Source organism: Macaca nemestrina, chromosome 4, assembly GCF_043159975.1.
Source record: "Macaca nemestrina isolate mMacNem1 chromosome 4, mMacNem.hap1, whole genome shotgun sequence".
Classification (NCBI taxonomy): domain Eukaryota; kingdom Metazoa; phylum Chordata; class Mammalia; order Primates; family Cercopithecidae; genus Macaca; species Macaca nemestrina.
Genome location: NC_092128.1, coordinates 102,386,128 through 102,410,839, shown reverse-complemented (window position 1 = coordinate 102,410,839; position 24,712 = coordinate 102,386,128). Strand labels below are relative to the sequence as shown.

The 24,712-nt window shown below is 36.3% G+C and overlaps 1 protein-coding gene across 12 annotated transcripts in view; it reads left to right on the top strand.

Annotated features, from left to right (window-relative positions):
• Positions 1 to 24,712, top strand: part of LOC105475828 (phosphodiesterase 1C) — a 619,857-nt gene that overhangs the window by 481,629 nt on the left and 113,516 nt on the right. For all 12 annotated transcript variants that reach the window (XM_071094997.1, XM_071095005.1, XM_071094998.1 and 9 more), the window contains 5 exons: positions 417 to 530; positions 2,114 to 2,296; positions 3,255 to 3,321; positions 7,772 to 7,888; positions 17,054 to 17,194. In XM_071094997.1, the coding sequence (XP_070951098.1) occupies positions 417 to 530; positions 2,114 to 2,296; positions 3,255 to 3,321; positions 7,772 to 7,888; positions 17,054 to 17,194 (622 nt within the window). The remainder of the gene's footprint in view (positions 1 to 416; positions 531 to 2,113; positions 2,297 to 3,254; positions 3,322 to 7,771; positions 7,889 to 17,053; positions 17,195 to 24,712) is intronic.

Below are 24,712 nucleotides of genomic sequence, written 5' to 3'. Positions count from 1 at the left end.
ATGGGGCTGCCATTATCTGGGGCCACTGCTGAACCAAGTGCCTTCAGCAGAGCAGAATCTCAAGAGGTATTTGGTGATTTCGCTGCTGGTCAGGCTTTACTATGTCCACATAGAACAAAAAAGATGAAAATTTGAAAAAAACAAAATCATTGATAATTTAGGACTCATAAAGATAAAAGCTAGCTAGAAAGTATGGTCAGTGCCTGGTTGGAGATAAATTTTTTCTTCTTACTTCACAATGGCAAAAATGTATACATTTATTTTATTACTTGCTCATTTGGTACCATAATTATTTTCCTTTCAGATGTATCAGAATAAGTGAGAATATTCGATGACTGTAAAATATATCACCATAGTTGTAGGATTATTCTTTTTTTCCTCTATTCTAATGAAATTGTATCTTTTTATTTTTCTAGATTACGGTCTTTGGTCAAACAATTAGAGAGAGGGGAAGCTTCAGTGGTAGATCTTAAGAAGAATTTGGAATATGCAGCCACAGTGCTTGAATCTGTGTATATTGATGAAACAAGGTAAGCTAAAAATGACAAAAGAGATTAGTATAGTGATGGTAAATTTTCTCTTACATGGCTTTTCTGACATTGTCCCCCATGCCAGGAATGGGGTGACATTCAAATTACTCATCTTGGAGTTTTAGTTTCCACAAACAAAGGGGATAGATTTGGACAAGTCACTTACTCTCTGTACTTCCTTATCTATAAAAGGAGCTAATAGAACATATCTCATATGACTGTCATGACAAGGAAGTGAGATCATGAAAGAGGAGAAAAACTAATTGTTAAAAATCTGCTAAGATTTTACAAATCAGATGTGGAGCTCCATTGTAATTATTGCATGTTGTTAGTGTCAGTCTAAAAATTGTGTTTATGTTTTAATTCATAATGTCCACTAGTAAATGGAGGCTCCTGAAGTGATCGAGAAGCATGTGTTCTCTTATGCACCCAGCATTCCCTCTTCAGTCTTATGTGTGTAGCTGATTTACTTAGCAGGCTTATTGCACTTGAATTATCTAAATGTATTAAAGCAATTTCAGTTACTACATATGTTTGCAAGTTACAAAATTGCTTTTCTTTTGAAAAATGTTGCAATGTTGAATATGAAAGGTGTTTTTTTTTTTTTTCTAATTCAGACAGGCTTCTCTGTCAGTATTTGTAATGTCTTACTTTTCTTTGCCAAATTCCAATCTGAAAGTATTTCACAGCAATCTAAGATTTGTATGGTTTCTATCATTATTATTATTATTTTGGTGACACACTTGGTTTCTAATTTAAGGAAATTCGATATCACAGCTTTTTTCCAAATGTTGTATTTCCTCCGCTTACCCCCACCCCAATTGGTAAGTCTAAAGGAAAAAAAAAAAATTCAAACACCTTTACGCTGGCAGCAACTTTTACTGCTAATTTGTAGTTGGGTTTACTATAAATATGCAATGCTATTTTAGGTTTTATTTTAACATTGCTCTTTGTGTTCCGTTCTAGTGGTCTGACCTATGTTCAAGTTTGAAAAATCAGCGAAACACAGCTGTGACATGATTCAGTCATTGTGCAAAAATAAAGAACTGCATTATTTTGAAAATTTTGCTTGAATTTAGACATTTAAATTTTGGTAGCAACCTATCAAACTAGAAAGAATATTAATTGTCATCACTTAGGATCACTTCTTCAGAGGACAGGGTTGCTGTGATTTGGTAAATACTTTGCAAAGTCTCTAAGTGTCCATTTTTTAATAAAACAAAATAGTGCCACATGGTCCATCTATGAACTAATAAAAGGCTGCCTGTGAATGTATTTTTAAATAGAAGGTTTAAATTTCACTCAAATGCCACAGAGTGCTTCTGGGTACAATGGACCAGTTCCTTTGTCCAGTCTGGTAAAGAGAATCATCCTGAAATATCAGTGGAGGCCAAGACCATCCTGAAACACATATGGCGAGCTTACATAAGCCTTCCCAAAAAGGCACTGTATTTTTTGTGGCGAGTTTAATTTGGTTTCTTTGCACCTGCATGCAGGTGAGGCAGAGAGGAGCAGCTGCTTTGAACAGAGAGCTCCAACTTCAGATTTAATCTCAGTGTCCTGGTTCTCTTTCTTGTGTTCAGGAGACTCCTGGATACAGAGGATGAGCTCAGTGACATTCAGTCAGATGCTGTGCCTTCTGAGGTCCGAGACTGGCTGGCCTCCACCTTCACACGGCAGATGGGGATGATGCTCAGGAGGAGCGAGGAGAAGCCCCGGTTCAAGAGCATCGTTCACGCGGTGCAGGCTGGGATATTTGTGGAGAGGTAAAGATGTCATTCATTGTCATTCAGTGACTAAAGCAGCCAGAGGAACACGTTTCCAATAACTGGAAGCTTTGCTTTAATGTAGTTTTCCTATCTTTATAAATACTGAAAATTGTGGGTAGAAACAGATAGTCTTGAATGAGAAATGGCAAAAACATGTCTATTTTAATCTCTGTAGCATCATTAGGAAAAGCTTTTTGCTTTTGCTTGGAAGTTTTTTGTTTACCAGAGATTTAGTTTCAGTTCAGTCTCTAATTTTTAAAGCAGGAAATCATCTCATCTATCATCTTTTGAAATAGGTGGATGGTGTCTCCATTTGGAACAGATCTGGGATGCTTTGAGGTTGCTGGATCCAGGGAGGACAGTTCATTTCAGTGGTTTGAAGTCCCCATGACACTCAATTTTATTATCTATTTTACTCTTTGAAATCAAATTGACCCCCTTACCTAGCAATAGATTCCAGAAATAGATATATTCTTCCTATAATCCTTATCGTGTAATTACACATTTTAGAAATACCATGGTGAGTTTAAAGATTACCTGGGACATTTTTCCTTCTTGTTTTTGGCAGTTCTAAAGAACAAGCTATTCTAAATGGGTTACCCATAGGAGTTCTTCATTCAAGTTAAATTACTACAGCGCTTACTGTCTATTCTGTACTATAATTCACTCTGGCCAAAGAAGTGACCCATTTAATAATTTAATTTTCAGTCTGGGGCCTATAGAGTTAGGTATTTTTGCCCCCAGGGGTTCTTATGTTTGGGATTGCTTTAATTTCTTTTGAATTTAACACTTAGACCACCTGAGTGAATATAAAAAAGGTCAAAAAATGAATTTTAGGTTCTTTGGATCACCCCACTTGACTTCTCATTATTTGTCAATACTTGGTATGAGTCTATGGATTACAAATCCTACTTTGTAAGATATCATGTTGCATTTTTCCCTTTTGACTTTTCAGAATGTATAGACGGACATCAAACATGGTTGGACTGAGCTATCCACCAGCTGTTATTGAGGCATTAAAGGTAATACAAGTGAAAAGATTTTACAATGTACATAGTACCTAATGAAAAGTAGAGTTAAATTGCTAGAAAATAAGAGGCTTTCATTTACAGTTACTTTTCCATTTATTCCTGACTATATTCTTTCATTATCTTTTTGTTATGTGTTCTAACAGTATCACTGTCTTTTCACCCTTCATCTTCCCAATTTAAAAATAATCAAACTCTGTGTGGGTTTCATTTCTTTCTAGTACTCTAGAGTAGTTTAGGTTTTATGCAGTGATCTGTCATTATGAGATTTATCTGATTTTGCCATATGAGATCAAGTATGTTATGGCTATAAGTATTCAACATTAGGAGGATCTTCAGTATTTGTAATTGCCCCATTATCTGATTACCTACTCCAAGTCCATTTTATAGATGAAGAAACCAAGACTCAGCAAGATTTAAAAAAAAGAGTTAATTAGAGACAGAGCTAATGTTTGATATCAGAGTTTTCCGTACATGGTAAGCTCTTAGTAATGTTTTACTGCATGAACATATAGCTCGAGAGTCCTTGTCCCATCTGTATATCCCATTGTTTTCCAAAGACTCTCATTGAGCCAGATGTTCCCTTGGAAGTCATACAAATGTTTGAGTTTAAATGGGCTAAATCCTGCAGAATTACCTCTAATCAGGCAAGTTCTTGGAATTGTATAGGGTATCTCTAGGAGCCCCAAAGCAGATGCATTCCTGAAGGCAGATATTGATGAAGATCCATTGGTCTGAGCGTATTTGAGATTTGCTAAACTTGATTTGGCTTCTGGATTCCAATGTGTTGCTGATCCTGTAGCCCAGGATCACTGAGTTCATTGACATCACATGTTGTCTATGCATGGACTTGGGCCATGTGCTTAGGGACATTGTAGCGTTTTGACCTTTGCTAAAGTCATTGTTTTGTTTCTCCAAAACCTGAAAAATGTGATGATATTTTCAGAAGCTAAATTACGTATTCATGGAGTTAGGGGGTGGGGAGTGCTTCTTGATTAATTTAATGTCAGGAAAGAGCCCCTTGGGACCATCTTGATTATATATTCATACGCCTTTCTCTTGTCTCAGAGACATTTACTAGCTGAATTTTAGAGACCATACATACACAGATTCTCATTTATCCTTGTTCGTCTCTACCCTTTCCGTCTCTTACCTAATCTTAAAAGCAGGAAGGATACTCAGGAAGGACCCAGCAAGAAGACATGTCTTTTCTCCCATTCCTCTTTAACCCCTAATCTGATGCCCAATACATGAGTGTAATGTACATTTTAACCAGTGAAATCACTTCAGGAAATCTGATAATTCTTAATATCCACTATGAAGTTGCACTGATTTTCATAATTGAACCTGAACGTTCAATCAAAGTCTTAGAAATATTAAAAGCATCTTTTGTCTTTAATTTTTTCCTTTATCAGGAACATAAATACAAAAGGGTACAGTAGTACCAAGACATTTATGAGAATGTTGCTTCTAAATTGAAGCCTCTTTTCTATGCAGAATAACTGAAAAAGAACTGGAACAAACTGTGATGTGCATGAATTGTTATTTTATACTTCACAAAAAGAAATTCTCAGATGCACACATGTTGTCTGAGGGGACGGGTACTTAGATTATTCAGATAAGGAAGACCTACTAGCTCTCTAAATAAATTGCTACTTCTCCTCACATATATTGTTGGTATGTGCATTAAAGCTGAAGCTTCTATTTCTCTTGGCTGTGTCCCCCGTTTACTGGGGAAGTTCAAAGCTTTTTGCAATGTAATATTTTTCCTCTTCTCCAGATGCTAATTTTATTTGCAAAGAGTTGAAGCGATCGCAGATATAGACTCTTTTGTTTCTTTCTTTATGTACTACATGTTACAAAAAAGATTATTTCCACTTCATTGCCAGAAGTTCATATGGAATCACTACTGTTTTCTTTTATTACAGAAATTTTCCCTGAAGACTGAGAGAATACAATTCCCTAAAATAACTCTTATGCTATTGTCATGTTAAGCTTTGTGGTTAATGTAAGAACATGACATAAAATTATATTTAAATAAGAGAATAATGAACCAGTCTCTAAATTTGAAACATACTGCATTATGTTCTTTTTACTTTTTCCATTATATATACATGTATAGATGTAAGCTTCTAACTTGAGGTGTTCTACCTCTAGTCTTCTGAGATTAGCTTAATGGAAATGTAGCTGTGTGCTCTTCTTTGGAAGGGCATCTGTTTTGTGACTCAGGAAGTGACACCTTGGAAAGACTCCAGGTTTAAAGTGGGAGGAGATGAGGAGGTTCAGGCTTCCTTTGTGTTAGACTAACAGGAAGTTCCTGCAATTTCTCTGTAGGAAGTGTCCTTGGGCAAAATTTGGTGAATGAGGAAGAATGGTTGAAGGCAGTTAAACTGGGTACTTGTTAAAAATGCGGATTCCAGGCCCCACACCAGGATTCTCTGGAGTCCCCACTGGAGGATCCGTATTTTTGCTGAGCCCCTCAACTGGTTCTGAAGAACATTAGACTGAGAATTACAGCTAAGCCTTCCCTAACATGAGGGACCAAAGAGGACATCCATCTCACTGTCTCTATTTGCTCATCCTCTTTGTTCTCTAAGTCCTGATATTCAGAATAAATTTCGGCTTTTTATCATGATAATCTCTTTATTTCTAGTGATAGAGAGCCCTTTCGTTTCTGGACACTAGGATTAAAAATTGTCAGAAGTGACATAGCATTTTCCAACCTACTGAGTTGTCAGTGACTTTTTCCTTAGTTCTAAAGATAAGACAATATATGTGACTCATGGCAGTGCCAATGATAGTAACCGAGGTAAAGCTTTAGGTCTTGGGTTAATCTTAAGGGTCCTTGCTGTCTATAGCCTGGGCCCTAGTGGGATATTAAAGGGATAAGGCCTGGGTCACAGCACATATTCATGGCATTTACAATTTCATCTGTTGGCAGTGAGATCACTAAGCGTTGTTAGTGAGGTTATTACCTGGCTCTACTACCTTATGGCGCTAGACATGTCAGTTAATCTCTGAGATTAATTGAAATGTCTAGCGCCATAAGGTAGCACAGAAAAGGTGCTCACAGAAATGTACCTGTCGCTATTTCTTTGGTTATTTTAATGGAGGGGCAGTTATTGAAGACTTAAGTGAGGTTACCACTAAGTGTGAATTGGAATAATTCAATTGAAACCCCTCTGGAAAAGTTTGATTTTCCTATATACAATTCTGTTTTCCCTGAAAACTGTTTTTTAGCATCTAGGAGGGAGACCCTTAATGGCTTTGGGATGAATTTGACAGTTGGAATGTTTAGTCAGGAACAAAACTGGGATGGATGGATTATGTTGGAATTCAGTGAGGGCTGGGGTGAGAGTCACTCATGAGAACCAAGGTCTCTACCAGTGTACCATCTGACACCTTACCTGTAGGCAGTGTGGTCTCATATGAATCCTTGCTGTCAAGCTCAAGTCAATATGCTTCACTTAACTACAGGAAGTGAGATTTTGGTGCCATGAAAAACCAAATGACTGTTGCTTTAACCATTGCTTAAACAAATCTTTGTTTACTACATCCACAAGAAGTTGGTTAGGATAAACCAAAGCACATCAGACTGTATTTACTTATATTTTGGAGTAGCTATTTATAGGCAAAGACTTCAAACTTCAGGGATAATATGTAAGGTGTGAGTTCAGTTTAGTTTTTCCTTTTACTTTTTTTCAGTAAAGTCACTTACAGATTTGAGGACAAGATCCCAGACTAGTGACTCCAGAAATGGTAGCATTTTTCTCTCCTGTGAAATGAATGCGTTCTTTTTGGTTTCAGCTCAGCAGTTTAGATTGATGTGGCATATTATTTTGTGTTCTGTATCACACATGTTTCTGAGCACTTCTAAATGAGTTAATATTCTTTACTGTAAACTTAGAGGAAGTCATTGGATAGTGTCAAGGGATTGGAGAGAAGTTCAGAGAAGAGGAGCACCGTAGCCTGTGGTGAATTAAACAGTAGCAGCTGCAGGGCTTAATGCAAAGCGACTGATCTCAGGCATCCAACCTATGTTTGTGTTCTGGCCTTGCCTGTATCCCCAGCACTTACTCACCTTGGGTGTTAGGGAAATTAGGTAATTTATCAATTTTCTTATCCATAAAATGTGACTAATATCTATCACTTAGAGTTGTTTTCAGGATAAATTACATATTTATCACCAACCATAATGCCTGTCATACGGCAGGTACTCAAGAAATGGCTATTTTTATTAGTAATAAGACTATTTGATTTTTTTTTAAACAGTAAATACTATGTAGACTAGCCAGATTGGAAAAAGTTTGAGAGTGGAAAGGCTGTTAGTGTCACACTGTGAAATCTCCAGTGAGGGCTGCTGACAGACTTGAAAGTGGGGAGATTGATTGGTGTGTAAGTGACGGTGGGCTTATGTATTCTTTCTCCCCACCCTGTCCTGCAGGATGTGGACAAGTGGTCCTTTGATGTCTTTTCCCTGAATGAGGCCAGTGGAGATCATGCACTGAAATTTATTTTCTATGAACTACTCACACGCTATGATCTGATCAGCCGTTTCAAGGTCAGTACCTCTTTAAAAAGAAAAATAAATGAACTACGTGCATATGTTTATCCTCATATGACTTTTGGGTTTAGTCTCTTTTAATATGCAGAATGAAAACTGCTCCAGGCAACTCAGGAAGCACCCTTCGGATAGCCACTGCTGTGAATTCCTCTGTGGAGGGTGCTTTTGATTGCGCTCTTGCTGGTGGGTCTCAGTGGCGTGGGAGAGACCGGAGAGACCCATTTAGATTCTGGTCTTCCTGGAAGTACAACCCAGAGCCTGTAATAACCAAGCTCCCCATCAGGCTCTGCCCATAGGTCTCATTTCCACATGACTTTGTATCCTATTGGCCGGTGCTGTCAGAGGGGCAGTAACGGAGACAGAGTGAGCATCTGCTGTCTCTGTAAACCTTTTTTTCCCCACCACTTGGCTCATTCAGACAAATACTATCACTCATCATCTGTGACAGATCTTTGGTATTTCCCAGCCATTCATGCTTCAAATTAATTCTTCAACTTTACATAAAGAACGTGAATTGTTTCCAGTGTTCAACTCCCTACAGCCTTCTAATATTGTAGACTCTCGAGGTAGGGTCAGATCCTCAGGGAGTTGATGTATTCATCTGCCAACATCTATAGTATCAAGCTCCTCTGACTTCCCTCATCAAAGGGATGAGGCTCTGGAAAACACAAGTCTTTTTCTCTACAGCATATTGATTTCTCCAGAGTTGTGGTTCTCTATATTCTCCTGGGGACTATGTATTTGGAGAGGTATCTATTTTTTTATTGGTACAAATATTGTATATATTTATAGGGTACATGTGATATTTTGTTACATGCATAGACTATGTAATTATCAAGTCAGAGTTTTTGGGGTGTCCATTACCTGCATTATTTATCATTTCTATGTGTTGGGAACCTTTCAAGTCCTCTCTTCTAGCTATTTTGAAATGCACAATACATTCTTGTTAACTGTAGTCACCCTACTCTGATACTGAACATTTGACTTTAATCCTTCTATCTAACTGTATGTTGGTACCCATTAACCAACTCCTCTTTATCACCAACCCCCTATGCCCCCACACACATCCCAGCCTCCAGTATCTATCATTCTGCTCTAACTGCATAAGGTCAACTTTTTTTTAGCTCCCACATGTGAATGAGAATATGTGCTATTTGTCTTTCCATGCTTGGATTATTTCACTTAATGTAATAACTTCCAATTCTATCTATGTTCCTGCAGATGACGTGATTTCATTCTTTTTATGGCTGAATAGTATTCCATTATGTATGTATACCAGGTTTGCTTTATCCATTCATCCACTAATGGACACTTAGCTTGATTCTATATCTTACCTATTATGAATAGTACTGCAATAAACACGAGGGTGCCAATATCCCTTTGATACACTGATTTCTTTTTTTTCTTTTCTTTTTTTTTTTGAGAAACCCCCACACAGTTTTCCATAGTGACTGTACTAGTTTACATTGCCACCAACATTGTAGAAGTGTTCCCTTTTCTCTACATCCTCACCAGCATCTTTTTTTTTTTTTTTTTTTTAAACATAATAGCCATTCTTACTGGGGTAAGATAATATCACATTGTGCTTTTGATTTTCATTTCCCTTATGATTAGTGATGATGAACATTTTTTTCATGTACCCATTGTCCATTATATGTCTTCATTTGAGAAATGTCTATATATCTTTGCCCACATTTTAATAGGATTACTTGTTATTTTTATCAAGTTGTTTTAGTTTCCTGTACATTTTGGGTATTAGTCCTTTGTCAGATGAATATTTTGCAAATACTTCTCCTATTTAACAGGTTGTCTCTTCACTCTGTTGATTGTTTCCTTTACTGTGCAGAAGATTTTTAGTTTAATATAGTCCCATTTGTCTATTTTTGTTTTTATTGCCTGTGTTTTTGAGGTCTTAGCCATAAAATCTTTGCCTAGACCAATTTCCTGAAGTGTTTTTTTCCTCTTGTAGTTTTATAGTTTTGAGTATTATGTTAAAGTGCTTAATACATTTTGAGTTTATTTTTGTATATGATGAGAGATGGGTGTCTAGTTTTATTCCTCTATATATGGATATTCAATTTTCCCAGAGTTTATTTCTTGAAGAAGGTGTCCTTTCTGTAAGTTTTCATTGCCTTTGTCAAAAATCAGTTAGCTGCAAATATGTGGATTTATTTATGGGTTTCTTATTCTATTCTATTGGACTTTGTGTCTGTTTTTATACTAATACCATGCTGTTTTGGTTACTATAGCCTTGTAATGTGTTTTGAATTTATGTAGAGTGATGCCTCCATCATTTTCTTTTTGCTCAGGATTGCTTTGGCTATTTGGGCTCTTCAGGGGCTCCCTATATATTTTTTCTATTTCTGTGAAAAATGACATTGGTATTTTGTTAGGGATTGCCTTAAATATGTAAATTACTTTGGGCAACTTGGTCATTTTAACAATATTAAGATCTATGATCATGGGATGGCTTTCCATTTATTTGTGTCCTCTTCAGTTTCTTTCATCATTGTTTGTAGTTTTCCCTAGAGAGTTCTTGTGCCTCCTTGGGTAAATTTATTCCTAGGTATTCTTTTTTGGTAGCTATTGTAAATGATATTGCTTTCTTGATTTCATTTTTTGGCTAGTGCATTGTTCACGTATGGAAACAATACTGACTTTTGAAACTTTTATTTTATTTTTTTAAATATAGAGATAGGATTGCACTATGTTGCCCAGGCTGATCTTGAACTACTGGCCTCAAGAAGTCAGCCTCCCAAAATGCTAGGATTACAGGTGTGAGCCACTATGCCCAGCTGGTACTGATTTTTGTATGTTGATTTTGTATCCTGCAACTTTACTGAATTAATCAGATCTAAGACTTTTTTTGGTGCAGTCTTTAGGTTTTTCTAGATATAAGATTATATCACCTGCAGAGAGAGAAAATTTGGCTTTATCTTTCCAATTTGAATGTCCTTCATAGCTTTCCTTTGCCTGATTGCTCTGGTTAAGACTTCAAGTACTATGTTGAATGGGGTGGTAAAAGTGGAGATATTTATACTGTTCCAGTTCTTAGAGGAAAGCCTTTCAAAATTTTCCCATTCAGTATGAAGTTAACTGTGTGTTTTTATATATGATCTTTATTATGTTGATATATGTTCTTTCAATTCCTAATTTGTTGAGAGTTTTTATCATGAAGGGATATTGAATTTTATTGAATGTTTTTCTGCATCTATTGAGATTATCATATGGTTTTTGTCTTTCATTCTCTTGATATGTGGTGTATCATGTTTATTGATTTGCATATGTTGAACTATCCTTGTATCCTTGGAATAAATCATACTCGATCGTGGTGTATAATCTTTTTGATGTGCTGTGGATTCAGTTTACTAGTATTTTGTTGAGGATTTTTCATCTATGTTCATCAAGGATAGTGGTCTGTAGTTTTGTTTTATTTTTATTGCATCCTTGTCTGGTTTTGGTATCAGGGAAATGCTGGCATTGTAGAATTAGTTAGGGAGAAGGAGAAATTGCCCCTCAATTTTTTGGAAGATTTAGAGGAGAATTGATGTTACTTCTTCTTTGAAAGTTTGGTGGAATTTGATAGTGAAGCCATCTGGTTCTAGACTTTTCTTTTTCAGGAGAATTTGTATTACTGATTCAAACTCATTACTCATTATAGGTCTGTCCAGGTTTTCTATTTCTTCATGATTCAGTTTTGGTAAGTTGTATGTGTTCAGGAACTTATCCATTTCCTCTAAGTTTTCCAGTTTGTTAGTACACAGTTGTTCGTAATAGTCTCTGATGACCTTTGTATTTCTGTGGTATCAGTTGTAATATCTCCCTTTTCACTTCTGATGTTGTTTGTTTGGATCTTCTCTTTTTTTTCTTTGTTAGTCTAGCTGGCAGTTTATTTATTTTGTTTGTGTTTTCAAAAAAATCAACTTTTCTCATTTCATTGCTCCATTGCATTGTTTTGTTACTCTCTATTTCATTTAACTCTGTCTGATCTTCGTTATTTCCTTTTCTTACTAATTTGAGTTTGCTTTGATATTGCTTCCTTTTTCATTGAGGTGCAGTGTTAGATTGTTTATTTGGAATTTTTCTACTTTCTGAATGTACACATTTATTGTTAAAATTCCCTCTTAGGACTGCTTTTGCTGTATTTCATAGCTTTTGGTATGTTGTGTTTAGATAGTCATTCGCTTTAAAAATGTTTTTATTTCCTCCTTAATTTCTTCTTAATCCAATGGTAAGTCAGGACCATGTTGTTTAATTTCCATGTATTTGTAGTTTCCAAATTTCCTCTTGTTATTGATTTCTAGTTTTATTTTACTGTGATCTGAGAAGACACTTGATATTATCTTGATTTTTAATTTTTTGAGACTTCTTTTGTGTCCTAACACATTGTCTAGGCTGGAGAATGTTCTTTGTGTTGATGAGAAAAATTTGTGTTCTGTAGCTGTTGGGTAAAATATTCTGTAAGTGTCTATTAGGTCCATTTAGTCTAATGTGAAGTTTAAATCCAACTTTGTTAATTTTCTGTATAGATGTTCTGTTTGATGCTATGATAGAGTGCTGAAGTCTTAAACTTATTGTATTAGAGTCTATCTCTTCTTTAGGTCTAGTAATATTTGCTTTATACATTTGGGTGCTTCACTGTTGGGTGTGTATATGTTTAGAAATGTTATATCCTCTTGCTGAATTGATTCTTTTTTCATTATACCATGACTTTGTCTCTTTTTAACATTTTTGACTTAAAGTCTGTTTTATCTGATATAAGTATAGCTACTCCTGCTTGCTTTTGATTTCCATTTGCATGGAATATTTTTTACGTCTTTTTCTTTTCAGTCTACATGTGTCTTTACAGGTGAAAAGAGTTTCTTATAGGCGACATATAGTTGGATCATGGATTTTTTAAAATCCATTTAGTCAGTCTATCTTTTAAGTGGGAATTTTAATCGATATACATCCAAGGTTGCTATTGATATGCGAGGACTTATTCTAGTCATTTTATTAATTAATTTCAGATTGTGTTGTATGTCCTTTCTTACTTTCTTATTATTTATAATTGTGGTTTGATGGTTTTCTGTAGTGGTAACATTTGGGTCTTTTCTCTTCCTCATTTGTGTATTTGCTTTACCAGTGAGTTTTTTCCTTTTGCATTTTCATGATGGTAGATATTGTTTCTTTGTTTCCAGGTGTAAGACTCCCTTAAGCATTCACTGTAGGTCTGGTCGAGTGATGAGGAATTCCTTCTGCATTTGCTTGTGTGGGAAAGGCTTTATTTCTCCTTCATTAATGAAGAATACCTTTGCTGAATATAGCATACTTTATTGGCATTTTTTTTCTTTTAGGACTTTTAATCTATTATCCCATTATCTTTTAGCCTGTAGGATTTCTAATGAGATATCTTCTGTTCATCTGATGAAGGTTTCCTTATAAGTGACTACATGCTTTTCTCTTGCTATTTTAAGAATTTTTTGGCTTTGATTTTGACAGTTTGACTCTTATGTGCTGTGGAGATCTTTTTGAATTGTATCTGTTTGGGAATCTTTGAGATTCCTGTGTCTGGGTGACTAAGTCTCTTGCTACATTTGGGAATTTTTCCACTAGCATTTTGTTAAATAGGTTTTCTAACTCTTTTGTTTCCTCTTTGGTTTTGGGTACACTGAAAATGCAAATATTTTGTTGTTTAATGGTGTCCCATTTGCCATGTATGCTTTGTATATTCTTTTTTCTTTATTTTTGCCAGATGCATTTTTTGTGAAGACCTGTTTTCTAGTTCTGAACTTTTTTCTTCTTGCTTGGTCTAGTCTACTGTTGAAAGTTTCAAATGTATTTTGTATTTCATTAAATGAATTCTTCCATTCCATAATTTCTCTTTGGTAATTTGTATGATAGCTATCTCCTTGGTAAATTTATCATTAATATCCTGAATTGTTTTCTTGATTTCTTTGTATTACTTTTATGTATTCTCTTGTATATCACTGAGCTTCTTTAGAATCGATAATTTGAATTATTTATCCAAGACTTCACAAATTTCATTTTGATTGGGGTCTCTTGCTGGGTAATTAGTATGATCCTTTGGAAGTGTCATATTTCCTTGCTTTATAAATGTTTCTTGTGTCCTTATGTCAATATCTGTGCATCTTGTTTAACAGTCACTTCTTTCCATTTTTAACATTTGCTTTCACATGGGAAGACTTTTTCCTGAAGACGTATCTATGATGTTGGTTGAGTAGAGAACTTTGACTTTGATTCTGGGTGTGTGTAGTAGTAGAGTCTTTGTATGATTCCTTTGGCTACAAACCATGTCAGTGGTGTACATGATTTTTTCAGTAGCTTAGAGTATAATTGTTAGTGGAGGCTCTGGTGAAGTTTCACTGGAGATGGGATGCAAGTTGGGCCTGACCTTGGGCCCCATTAGTGGCAGTGGTGGGCCAAGCATGCCTGTCCCATGCCTTGGGCCCCAGGGATTTCTACACTTGCACTGGTGTTAGCAGGTCTAAGAGGCCTGATTCTTGGGCTTCCAGGTGGCTTGCTCAGGAGCCAGTAGTGGCAGCAGTGGGCCAAGTGGATTGGGGCTTCTCAGTACCCTGAACAGTAGGCATGAGCATTGGAAGTAGCAGTGGTGAGACTAACCCCTTGGTTCCAAGCATCATAGAGATGGCTACGACAGGCTGGGTGGGCCAGTCTCCAGGCTCACAGGTAGCATGTGCAGGTGGATCCCAGCTGTGATGGGAGCATCACTTTGAGTGGGCCTGACCTCAGGTGCTTGAGAGGAGTACTCAGTTCCCAATAGTGGTAGACTGGAGTGGGCAGTCCTCAGGCCCCCAGATGGTGTGTTGAGGCACTGGAAGGTGTGGAGCTGGGCCTGTTGGATCTGCAGCCCTGCTACCGTGGAGTATGTGGTTGCTTTCAGTGGCAGCAGCTGTATACAGGTGGCTGGGAGCATGCACTTCATTTGTGCTTTGGTCATGGCTGCAGCAGCCCTTCATGGAAGCTGTTGCAGGTGGGGGGTTTTGTCCTTACGGTACATGAACATGCATGGTGGGTTTGTTCCTGGGGGATGTGCAGTCTTTGCTGATGGTTCATACTTCAACCCTGGAGGCAACAGCCAGCCACAGTGGTGGCTGCAGGCAGAGAATGTCAGTGGGGCTCCTGAGATATGGAGATACAAGGACTAATGAGCCCCCAGGTAATATGCAGTCTGGTGGGGGCTGGGCTCTCAATATGGTGCCTTGCTGTAGCTGGTTAGGGGTTAGGGGATGTGTGGGACCCAGCATGAGCTCCCTGTATGGAGCAATGTCTTCATGCGATCTCTAGGCAGCTCCCTATCTTAGTCTCAGGGTCTGCCAGGGTTTAGGCTCTTTCTGGTGGCTAGGATACAGGAGTCCAAGGTGGGAATGTGGACTGCTAGCAGTCACTCACTCACCTTTCTTTTCACTGAAGAGACAGCCTCTCCAGGCTTCCAGCCAATCCATGCCTTGATTCCCTCTCCTTCTTTGCTTTAGGTGTTTCCTCTTACTTCTCTGTTGAATTCTAGTGTTGGATAATCTATTTGAAATGTGATTATCTACTTGCTATTTTGGTTCTTTTTTGTGGAGGAGGTGAGTGCCAGATGCCTATAGTTAGCCATCTTGAAACCCCTCCCACTGAGGAAATATGTCTTTACATGACCACAAATACTTCATGGCCATGGTCCTTAGGTCCTTAATTTTTTTTTTGCATCGGAAATCTGTATGAAAATCTTGTGGATGCTGGAGAGGATGCTGGAGACTTTCCTTGGAACAAAGTTCCTGTGCACACACACACAGCCCTTTCGGCAAATCTCGGATCTCTATAAAACAACCCAAGGAGCCCAGTTTCATTGGATTTTTATTTTTAAAAATGATAATGAATTCATCTCTTACCTCTTAAAGGTCGTATTTAAATTTTTAAAAATCCACAAATGGTAAAATGGAAGAATACGACCAAGGGAGAACAGATTATGGAATCTCAGGGGCATTAACTTACTATTTTCCTTATTATTATTTTTTTTTACAAATGTAATTGTTAATCCTCAGGAGGACACATCCTCTCCTTTTCCCCTAGCTTTATATTATATAATTTACCCTGAACCATGGAATGGATCCAGAAAACTAATACAATGAATGTTTTCTGGATGCCCTTATTTTGCCCTTATTTTGTACATGCATTTTGCAATGTTCTTCACTGCAATGTTACATAGAAAGGAAGGCATGTATATTATACATATTTCAGATGAAAGAACAATTAATCTAATTGGAAATACTCTGAGTGACTGGTAGTTGCAAATAAAGGCTGAAGTATTTTATTCATTGAGAAATAAATGAATACATACTATGCAGCATATCTCATTTATTTGTAGGAAAACAAAGTGCACAAAAATCATAAGTTATAAAATTATTGCAAAACAAATATAAACTGCCTGAAAACAATGCCCTTTGAAAGGAATGGTTATATACATTATGTTTGGTTATAAGAAAAACAAAACAAAATCAAAACCCAAAACCAAGCTAAAGCAAAACTCAAAACCAAATGCGATAGTCTGTTATACATGGGAACAGGAACAGGCTATGTTCTTATGTTTGTTACTTGGCAATTTATTATTGGTGACTTAGAATTTGGAAGATCTCATTCTACTGATATTACATTACAAATAGTGAATGATTCCACAAACAGGTACTAATTATTAGTATTATTTTTGAATTCCTCAGTGTTGTTTACAACATTGTTTGGTGTCCTGTGTAGCATCCTTTTTTCCCTTAGGGTTAGAGGGGAAGAGTAGATGAGGACAAGGAAATACAGAAAATTAACATAGTCACCAACAACTCAGTTTTCTGTGTGTGTATTAAAAATTACTGCTTTACATGTTAATAAAACTAAGTATCTTAAAATGATTAGATGTCATTTCTCAGGGATTCTGAAATCAGCAACAAAGAAAAATTTACAAGGCAGGCTATTTCTCAACCAAGGACTTCCTGTTAGATTTTCAAATTATCTGATAATTTTGTCAGTACTTTTTATTAACTGTGTAAAGTTCCAGCTTCCTCATATGTTATGCCTTCAGAGAAAAAGCAGTCCTGGTGCCTTAGACATTTGTGTCTCCATTGAAAGCAGTGAAGTCACTAGTTAATTAACCTTACTGCTCTCTTTCAGATCCCCATTTCTGCACTTGTCTCATTTGTGGAGGCCCTGGAAGTGGGATACAGCAAGCACAAAAATCCTTACCATAACTTAATGCACGCTGCCGATGTTACACAGACAGTGCATTACCTCCTCTATAAGACAGGAGTGGCGGTAAGTAGGGATAGGAACTCTTAAGTTCCCCAAAAGATGTAAGGATGAGTTTTTAATGGTGACTGTTCCAATTCTGATGAGTTGGAGGCCACGAGTCGTGCATTGTTTTATGGACTTCCTGTTTCCCGGGAGTAATCTAACCAATATGGAAAGTCTTGGAGTTCCCCGTTGCCTCTGAAATTTTCTCCATCCTGAGCCTGATGAGATAAATACCTAGTAGTGATCTGCATCTTCACTGGGTTATAACCAATTTAAATATAATGACTACAACTAAATATGTATTTCTAGATATGGAGAGTGGTACTATTAACCTTTTGCTATGGCGAATAACAATGATATTCATGCATACTGAAATTGTATTCAATGTACTTGGCAACCACGTTATGCAAAGTTAGCTTTTGGTTTAAACCACTAGGTCTTTTTCACAGGGACTATGGTTATTCACATCCTCTTTGTATGCCTTTGAGTATTTTAACCTAATGGTAAATCTTTACATCTAACCATTTGAAATGTTTCTTGCTTCTTTTGGCCCAACATTTTAGCTCTTTAGATGTTTTTTGTTTTGCTTTAAAAAATTTTTTTTAAGAGATGGGAATCTCAGTCTATCACCCAGGCTGGAGTGCAATGGAGAGATCATAGCTCACTGCAGCCTTGAACTCCTGGGCTCAAGTGGTGCTACTATCACAGGCTGCTGAGTAGCTGGGACTATAGGCATGCACCATCTTCAGTTGTTTTTGAATTTGTGTTCTGTATTTACTAAGCTGCTCAACTTGGTTGTCTTTGCTTTTTTTTTTCCCTTGATGTAAGCCATTCATTTAAAAAGATAAAGCCATTAAAGGCAAAAACAGGTCTGTATGACTTTTTACTTTGAAATTTCCTTTAGAATTGACATTAAGATAGACATACTTTGGATATAGTTATCAATTATTCCATAAACCCAGGGCACATTTGTTATCTTTTCCTTCAGTGCCTGTTGAAAGACTTGGCCTAATAGCTCACTGAATTAAAAATTGATTATGTGGGAGAAGTATGGGCTTTGGAGCTAGATACAGTGGCTATAATTCCCTTCTTAATTGCTTGCTAGATATTGTGACCTATGATAAATTACTTGAGTCTCTGAGTGAAGACTTCCTCATCTTTTAAAATGGTGAAAAACATTTCACTTTGTAGAAGTGCTCTGATGGTTAGGAATGAAGTATCAAAAATATTAAGTACTCGGCCTCCTAAAGGAAGCTCAACAATTAGGCATTATTGTTAAAACACTGCAGAATTTTCCTAAAACCTGTGATCATTTTTTCAGTTCTTCCTCATTATAAAGCTGATTTCTTAAAAATAGTATTTAAAACACTATCTTTGAAGTTAAGTTATAACAAGATTATAAAGGGAACATTTTTCGCTCAATAAAAGATTTTTACCAAACATTTAGAGCAAGCATCATATTGAATGATGGTTCCATGAATACATGGAGCAAGACAGGGATACCCACGTTAATACTCCCTCTTGGCATTTTTCTGGACATCTCAACCTCAAGAATGCAGTATGCAATATGACATCTTCAAAAGTTGAAGATACGTTCTGTGAAATAATGTGATCATCTCCTTTAGAAAATAAAATAAAACCCTACAAATTCTTAGATCAAATAAAATACCTCAACAGGTCTAGATAAAAGAATTCTCCTATGCACTGGAAATTAATGAGTGTAATAGAAAAACGTACATTCCCAACAGTTTTTAAAAAGCATATAAATCACCTATAAAGAGCTTCAAAAACAATAAAAAGGAAACTGTAAAACTAAATCAAAGGGCACAAAAATGATCCTTAAATAAATGGAAAAGGCATCATTTTTTAATGTGAGTGAAACCTCAGTACTATATAGATGTCAATTTCCCTCAAAGTAATTTATAAATTCAAAGAAATACTAATCAAAGTTTCAAGGATCTTAATATGAAACATGATAATTTGAATCTGCAATTCATGTAAAATAGGTATTTCACAACCTTAGAAAAGACAATTTTGTAAAAGAATAATCTAATGGGGAATAGTTCTTACTCTCTTAGATATTAAAATATCTACTGAAGCTGAGCATGTGCCGTTTGTGAAAAAATAGGCAAATGTATCAATAGAATTGATTAGAGTTTCAAAAAATAAACCCAAATGTTTATTGAGAACTTATATGCTGGGTCCTTTATTATAGGATGCTATAGACTGAATGTTTGTGTTCTCCCAAATTCCTCTGTTGAAATCCTAACTTCCAATGTGATGGTATTAGGTAATGGGGCCTCGGGGAGGTGACTAGGTCATGAGCGTGGAGCTGTCGTGAATGGGATCAGTGCCTTTATAAAAATGAGTTCCCTTCCGTCTTCTGCCGTGTAAGGACACAGTCATCTATAAATCCAGAAGCAGGCCCTCACCAGATGCCACATCTACCAGTGCCTTGATCTTAAGCTTCCCAGCCTCCAGAACTGTGGGAAATAAATTTCTGTTGTTTATAAGTCACCCAGCCTATGGCATTCAGTATCTTAAGCTTCCTAGCCTCCAGAACTGTGAGAAATAAATTTCTGTCGTTTATAAGTCACCCAGCCTATGGCATTCAGTTATAGCTGCCCAAATGGACTAAGATAATGAACAAGATAGGAGGATATCAGTACTCTTGTGGAAAGTAACATTCTGGTGTGAAGTTACAGATACAAGAGACCAATGGAAAGCAATCAAGAAAATGTTATTAATACTCTGTAGAGAATTAAAATAGAGGACCTACCCAGGGAAAGCTGGGTGTTTTATCAGATAGTCAGGAAATCACTCTCTCTAGAGATAGTATTTAAGCTGAGATAGTTGTGTTTTTTGGCTTCAGCCATGCTAACAGTGAAAGAAGAGTGTGACTGCAGAGTTAGTGCAGGGTTTTAGTACAAAAGTCCTGTGAGAGAATAACTTTGCTACATTCAAGGAGCAGAAGTAAGGCAAGCCTGGTGGGAACAGCACATGATGGGGACAGTGGTGCATTATGAGGCTGAGGAAGAAGCAGGAGCTAGACCAGGTCTGGCTTTACAGGCCACGCTAATGAGTTCCAATTTTATCCTAAGTGCAGTCAGTAGGAAGCCACTACAGGGTTTTAGACAGGGGAGTGATGTGATCTGATGAAGATTCAAAAAGGATTACTGTGGGGAATGGTTTTTAAGGCAGCCTGCTAGGAAAATCCTGCAGAAGTCTAGTGAAGAGATGCTGATAGTTTGGACTAGGAAGGAAGCTGCTGGGATGGAGAGAAGAAAATGCTGTTTCTGAGACAGAGTTAAAAGGACTGCTGTGGTGAATAGGATTTGGAACATTAAAGTGGGGAATTGAGAATACATCTTAGATTCTTGGTTTGATAAACAGTTGACAAGAATGCCTGGTGGCAAACCAATTTTTGGAGGAAAGGGGATTAAGAATTCTGATTTAGACATGTAGAGCTTAAGATCCCTAGTAGACATCCACATACAGAGGCCAAGCAGAAAGAAAAAGGATGCTAGAGTTCCAGGGGAGGTTGGGGATAAACATGTAGATTAGGTAGTCTTGGGCATATCAATAGTATAAGAAGACATGGAACTAGATGAGATGATCTAAAGAGAGAGTGAATAGATAGTTAGAAGGGGCTCTGAACTGAGTCCTGGAGCACTCCAAAGATCAAAATGAAGGCAAAGAATTAGAGCCAACAATAGAAACTAAAAAAGAGTGGCCAGTGACATGGGGTATAAACCAAGAGAGTTTGGGGCCATGAAAGCCATGGAAAGAGAATTCTTCAAGAAGACCGTGGTGCATTGCATGGGACATGCTGATGGTCAAGTGAGACAAGGACAGAGAAGTGACCATTCACTCTGGCAACATGGAAGTCATTGTTGACCTTGACATGAGTTGTCTCAGTGGTTTGGCGAGAATGGAACACTGATCAGAGTATAATGAAGAAAAAATTGCAGGTGAGAACATGAAAACTTGACTGTAGACAACTTTATGGGGAAAATTACCCAGTTTAGAAAACGTTTTGGCCACAGCTATTTATTTAGAAAAAAACGGAATGCTTTCATTCTACTTTGAGTCATTCACCCCTCAAAAATCTGACAAATGAATTAAAGATGTAAATACAAAAGTAAAAATTGGATCATATTAGAAGAAAAAATGAGAATATGTTTATAGCCTTGAAAAAAGACGTTCTTTTTAAAATTAAGCTTTGAAACACAAGAGTTGTACAACAAAATATTGATTAATTTGAATATATTAAAGTTAAAAACTTCTGTAGGATAAAAAGAATCATAAACAAATTAATGAAGTAAGCATTTGGAGAAAATACATAGAGAACATAGATTAAGATCCAGATTGTATAAATGAATCAGGAAAATGACACAAATTCAGTCAAAAAATATGAACAGGCAATTAACAGAAAAGGTAATACATTTAATCGATAAAAGAAATATGAAAAATGCACCACTCATTAGTGTCCAGATATATATAAACTTATACTAATTTTAATCCATTATATGCATATGGATAAAAATTTGAGTTTGATAATATTAACTTGGTTAGGAAGCAGGGCAGGATTTCTAAACCTCAGCACTGTTGACGTTTGGGGACAGATAATTATTTGTCACTTTTCTATGCATTGAAGTGTAGCAGTTTGCCTGACCTGTAGTCACTAGATGCCAGTATCACCACTCCCCATTCCAGTTATGACAATGAATAATGTCTCCAGATCTTGCCAAATAAACCACTGGTTGGAGGGGCAATAATCCCAGGTTGAGAACCACTGATTGAGAAGAAATTATATTCTCATATACTGCTCATCTGAGGGTAAATTAGTATAGTCATGTAAGAAAACAATTTTGCAGTGATTGCTATAAGAAAAAATATACATACCAATGCTCTAGCACTTCCAAGTATACCCACAGAGGCCTTAAACAGTCAAATTCATTGTAGCAATGTTTGCCATAGTGAACAATTACCGAGTATATACCTATCAATAGGGAGTTAGAACTCTGAAATACCATAGATTTCTATGACTGAAATTCAAGATGTATTATGAAGTTTAAAAAGTTTTAGAAAAATATGTTCTACATGATGTATATTATTAAACATAGCACATGTATATGCACATAGATATATATGAAAATATATTGAAAAACATCTAAAAACATAAGCAGTAAATTGAAGATAGTGGTTATCTCTGGGGAGATTCTCATCCTGGAGTGGTGGTCAAAGGGAACTTTATATCTATATTGTTTGAAGTTTTTTTTGTTAATACTAGTGGGTCATCCCAATAGTGGGACCATCTTATGGACCCTTATTGGGTCATCCTATCACTTAAACAGTTACAAATTGTTTAAATTTTATTTGTAAAATTACTTCTCTGTGAGACCGTTACTTAGGTGAAGTGAGCTATGAACATTTTAGGATATTGGATATAAGATTAGAGGATATTGTAACATTATATCATATATCCTATAATATAATATAACTTTATATTATTTAAATTATTAAAGTTATATTACATTATAGGATATGTAATATATTCTATATTATAATATAGGATATTATAGGATATTGTACCATTATAGGATATTGGCTATATAAACAAATAGGATAAATTAGTCTATAATACTGGGATTTATTGACACAAACAGGATAAATAAGCCTCTAATACTTTATTGACTCTCTCTATATATATAATATATAGTCAATAATCATATATTATGATAGTTTCCCTAGGTCATTATATATTTATTATGGTAAGAAAATCTAATAGTTCATTATTGGGCTATTCTGTAACTTAAACAGTTAACATTTTTTTCACCCCTGTAAATGATAATGTGGTTACCCTCCTTGCATAGCAATATTTCCCCACTAAAGTTTCATATGTGCGTGTTTGTTTTTACTTTTTATTGTTAATACTAGTAAATTAAACATTTTCCTTACATATTAACCACTTTTATTTTCTTTGGTTATGACATCTCCATTCCTGAGAACTTAATATTTTGCTAAAAAAATGTTTGAATTTCTCAACATTTTTTAATGAAAATGTTTATGTAATGCCTAGCATGCAGTGGAATGTTAGTAAATGGTAGTTATTATTATTACTAAACATAAGTAATCATGACTAACAACACTTGTCATATATGTAAAATATTTCAAAACTTGTGATTGCTTTTTAGTTGTATGATCTTATATACAGACTTTCTCAAAAATAACATAAGATAACATATTAGTGGGAGAATACATCTTCTTCACTCCTAAGGTTTGCATTCATTTGGAGTGTTTTCCTTAGGGTAGGCTATATTTTGCTACAGGATCAAACAATTCCAAAATCTCAGTGGTTTAGAAATAATGTCTGGTTTTTTTCACCCCCATAACAGTGAGTTAAAGAATCTGCCTGTGTCATTCTCACTCCAGGGCCTAGGTTTTCTGAACAGTCACCCTCCTGAGTGTTGTCAGGCATTATGGTAGAGAGAAAGGGTCTCTGGTCTTCCTATATCTGTATTTAAATTCTATGGCTTGGAAACTCTGCTCATCATTTCTGCTCACAACTCACTGGCCAAAATGACTCACACAGCCCCTCCCAACCATAAAGGGGCCAGAAAGTCTAATCCTACTATGTGCTTGAAAAGAAGAAAGCCAAACACTTCCTGTTATTTATTTGAGTATTTCTCCCTGTCTGTTTTCTCTTCTGTCTGCTTCTGGCACTTCTCTTAGACCTTCTGAATCCATCTTCAGACTTCTTAGCTTCTCCCATGTTTTCCCATCTTTCAGTATTTTAATGATACCTCCTGAGAGATGTCCTCAACTCTGTCTTCCACATTATCAGTTTGGCCTTCAGATATGTTCTTCTAGTTATTCAATCTGTTTGTTTAGTATTTTTAGTTAGCAATATTTTTAATTTCAGGAGCTCCTCTTTTTTTTTGCCCTTGGAATGTGCTATTGTCTTAGCAACCTTACATATTTATGAATATACCTATACATTTTGAAAACCTCTTTTAGAAGTCTTTTTAAAAATAGAATTATCTCTTTTAACTCATAGGGAATATGCTATTTGTTTATGAGACTCTTCTTACACTATTGGCTTTTTTCCCTCAAAATGTCAAGTGAAATTTGGTTGTTGGAACATATTTGTAAGTGCATGTCCAGGTGGGTTAGATGGGTCAGGGGTGTGGGTGTCCTCTGTATTTGTGTGGTCTGTTCAAAGAGGCTTCTAGGGAGGGCATGGCAGCTCTTCATCAGCAACAACCTTCTCAGTGTCCTTCCCACCTCTTTGACTGTAGCTTTTGTCCTTATGCTTGTAAAATGGCTGATGTACCTTTGCAAATCCAGGTAAAAAGATAAGGGAGAATACAAAGCACAAAAGTTGGAAACCAAATAAATATGCCTACTTTTAAAGAGCTATCCAGAAATCCAAACCAGCAACTTTAGCATCTATTTTATTGGCCAGACCTGTGACTCATGGCCACTGCAATACATAGGGAAGTCTGACACATTGCCATCTCAAACAAAATCAGAGAC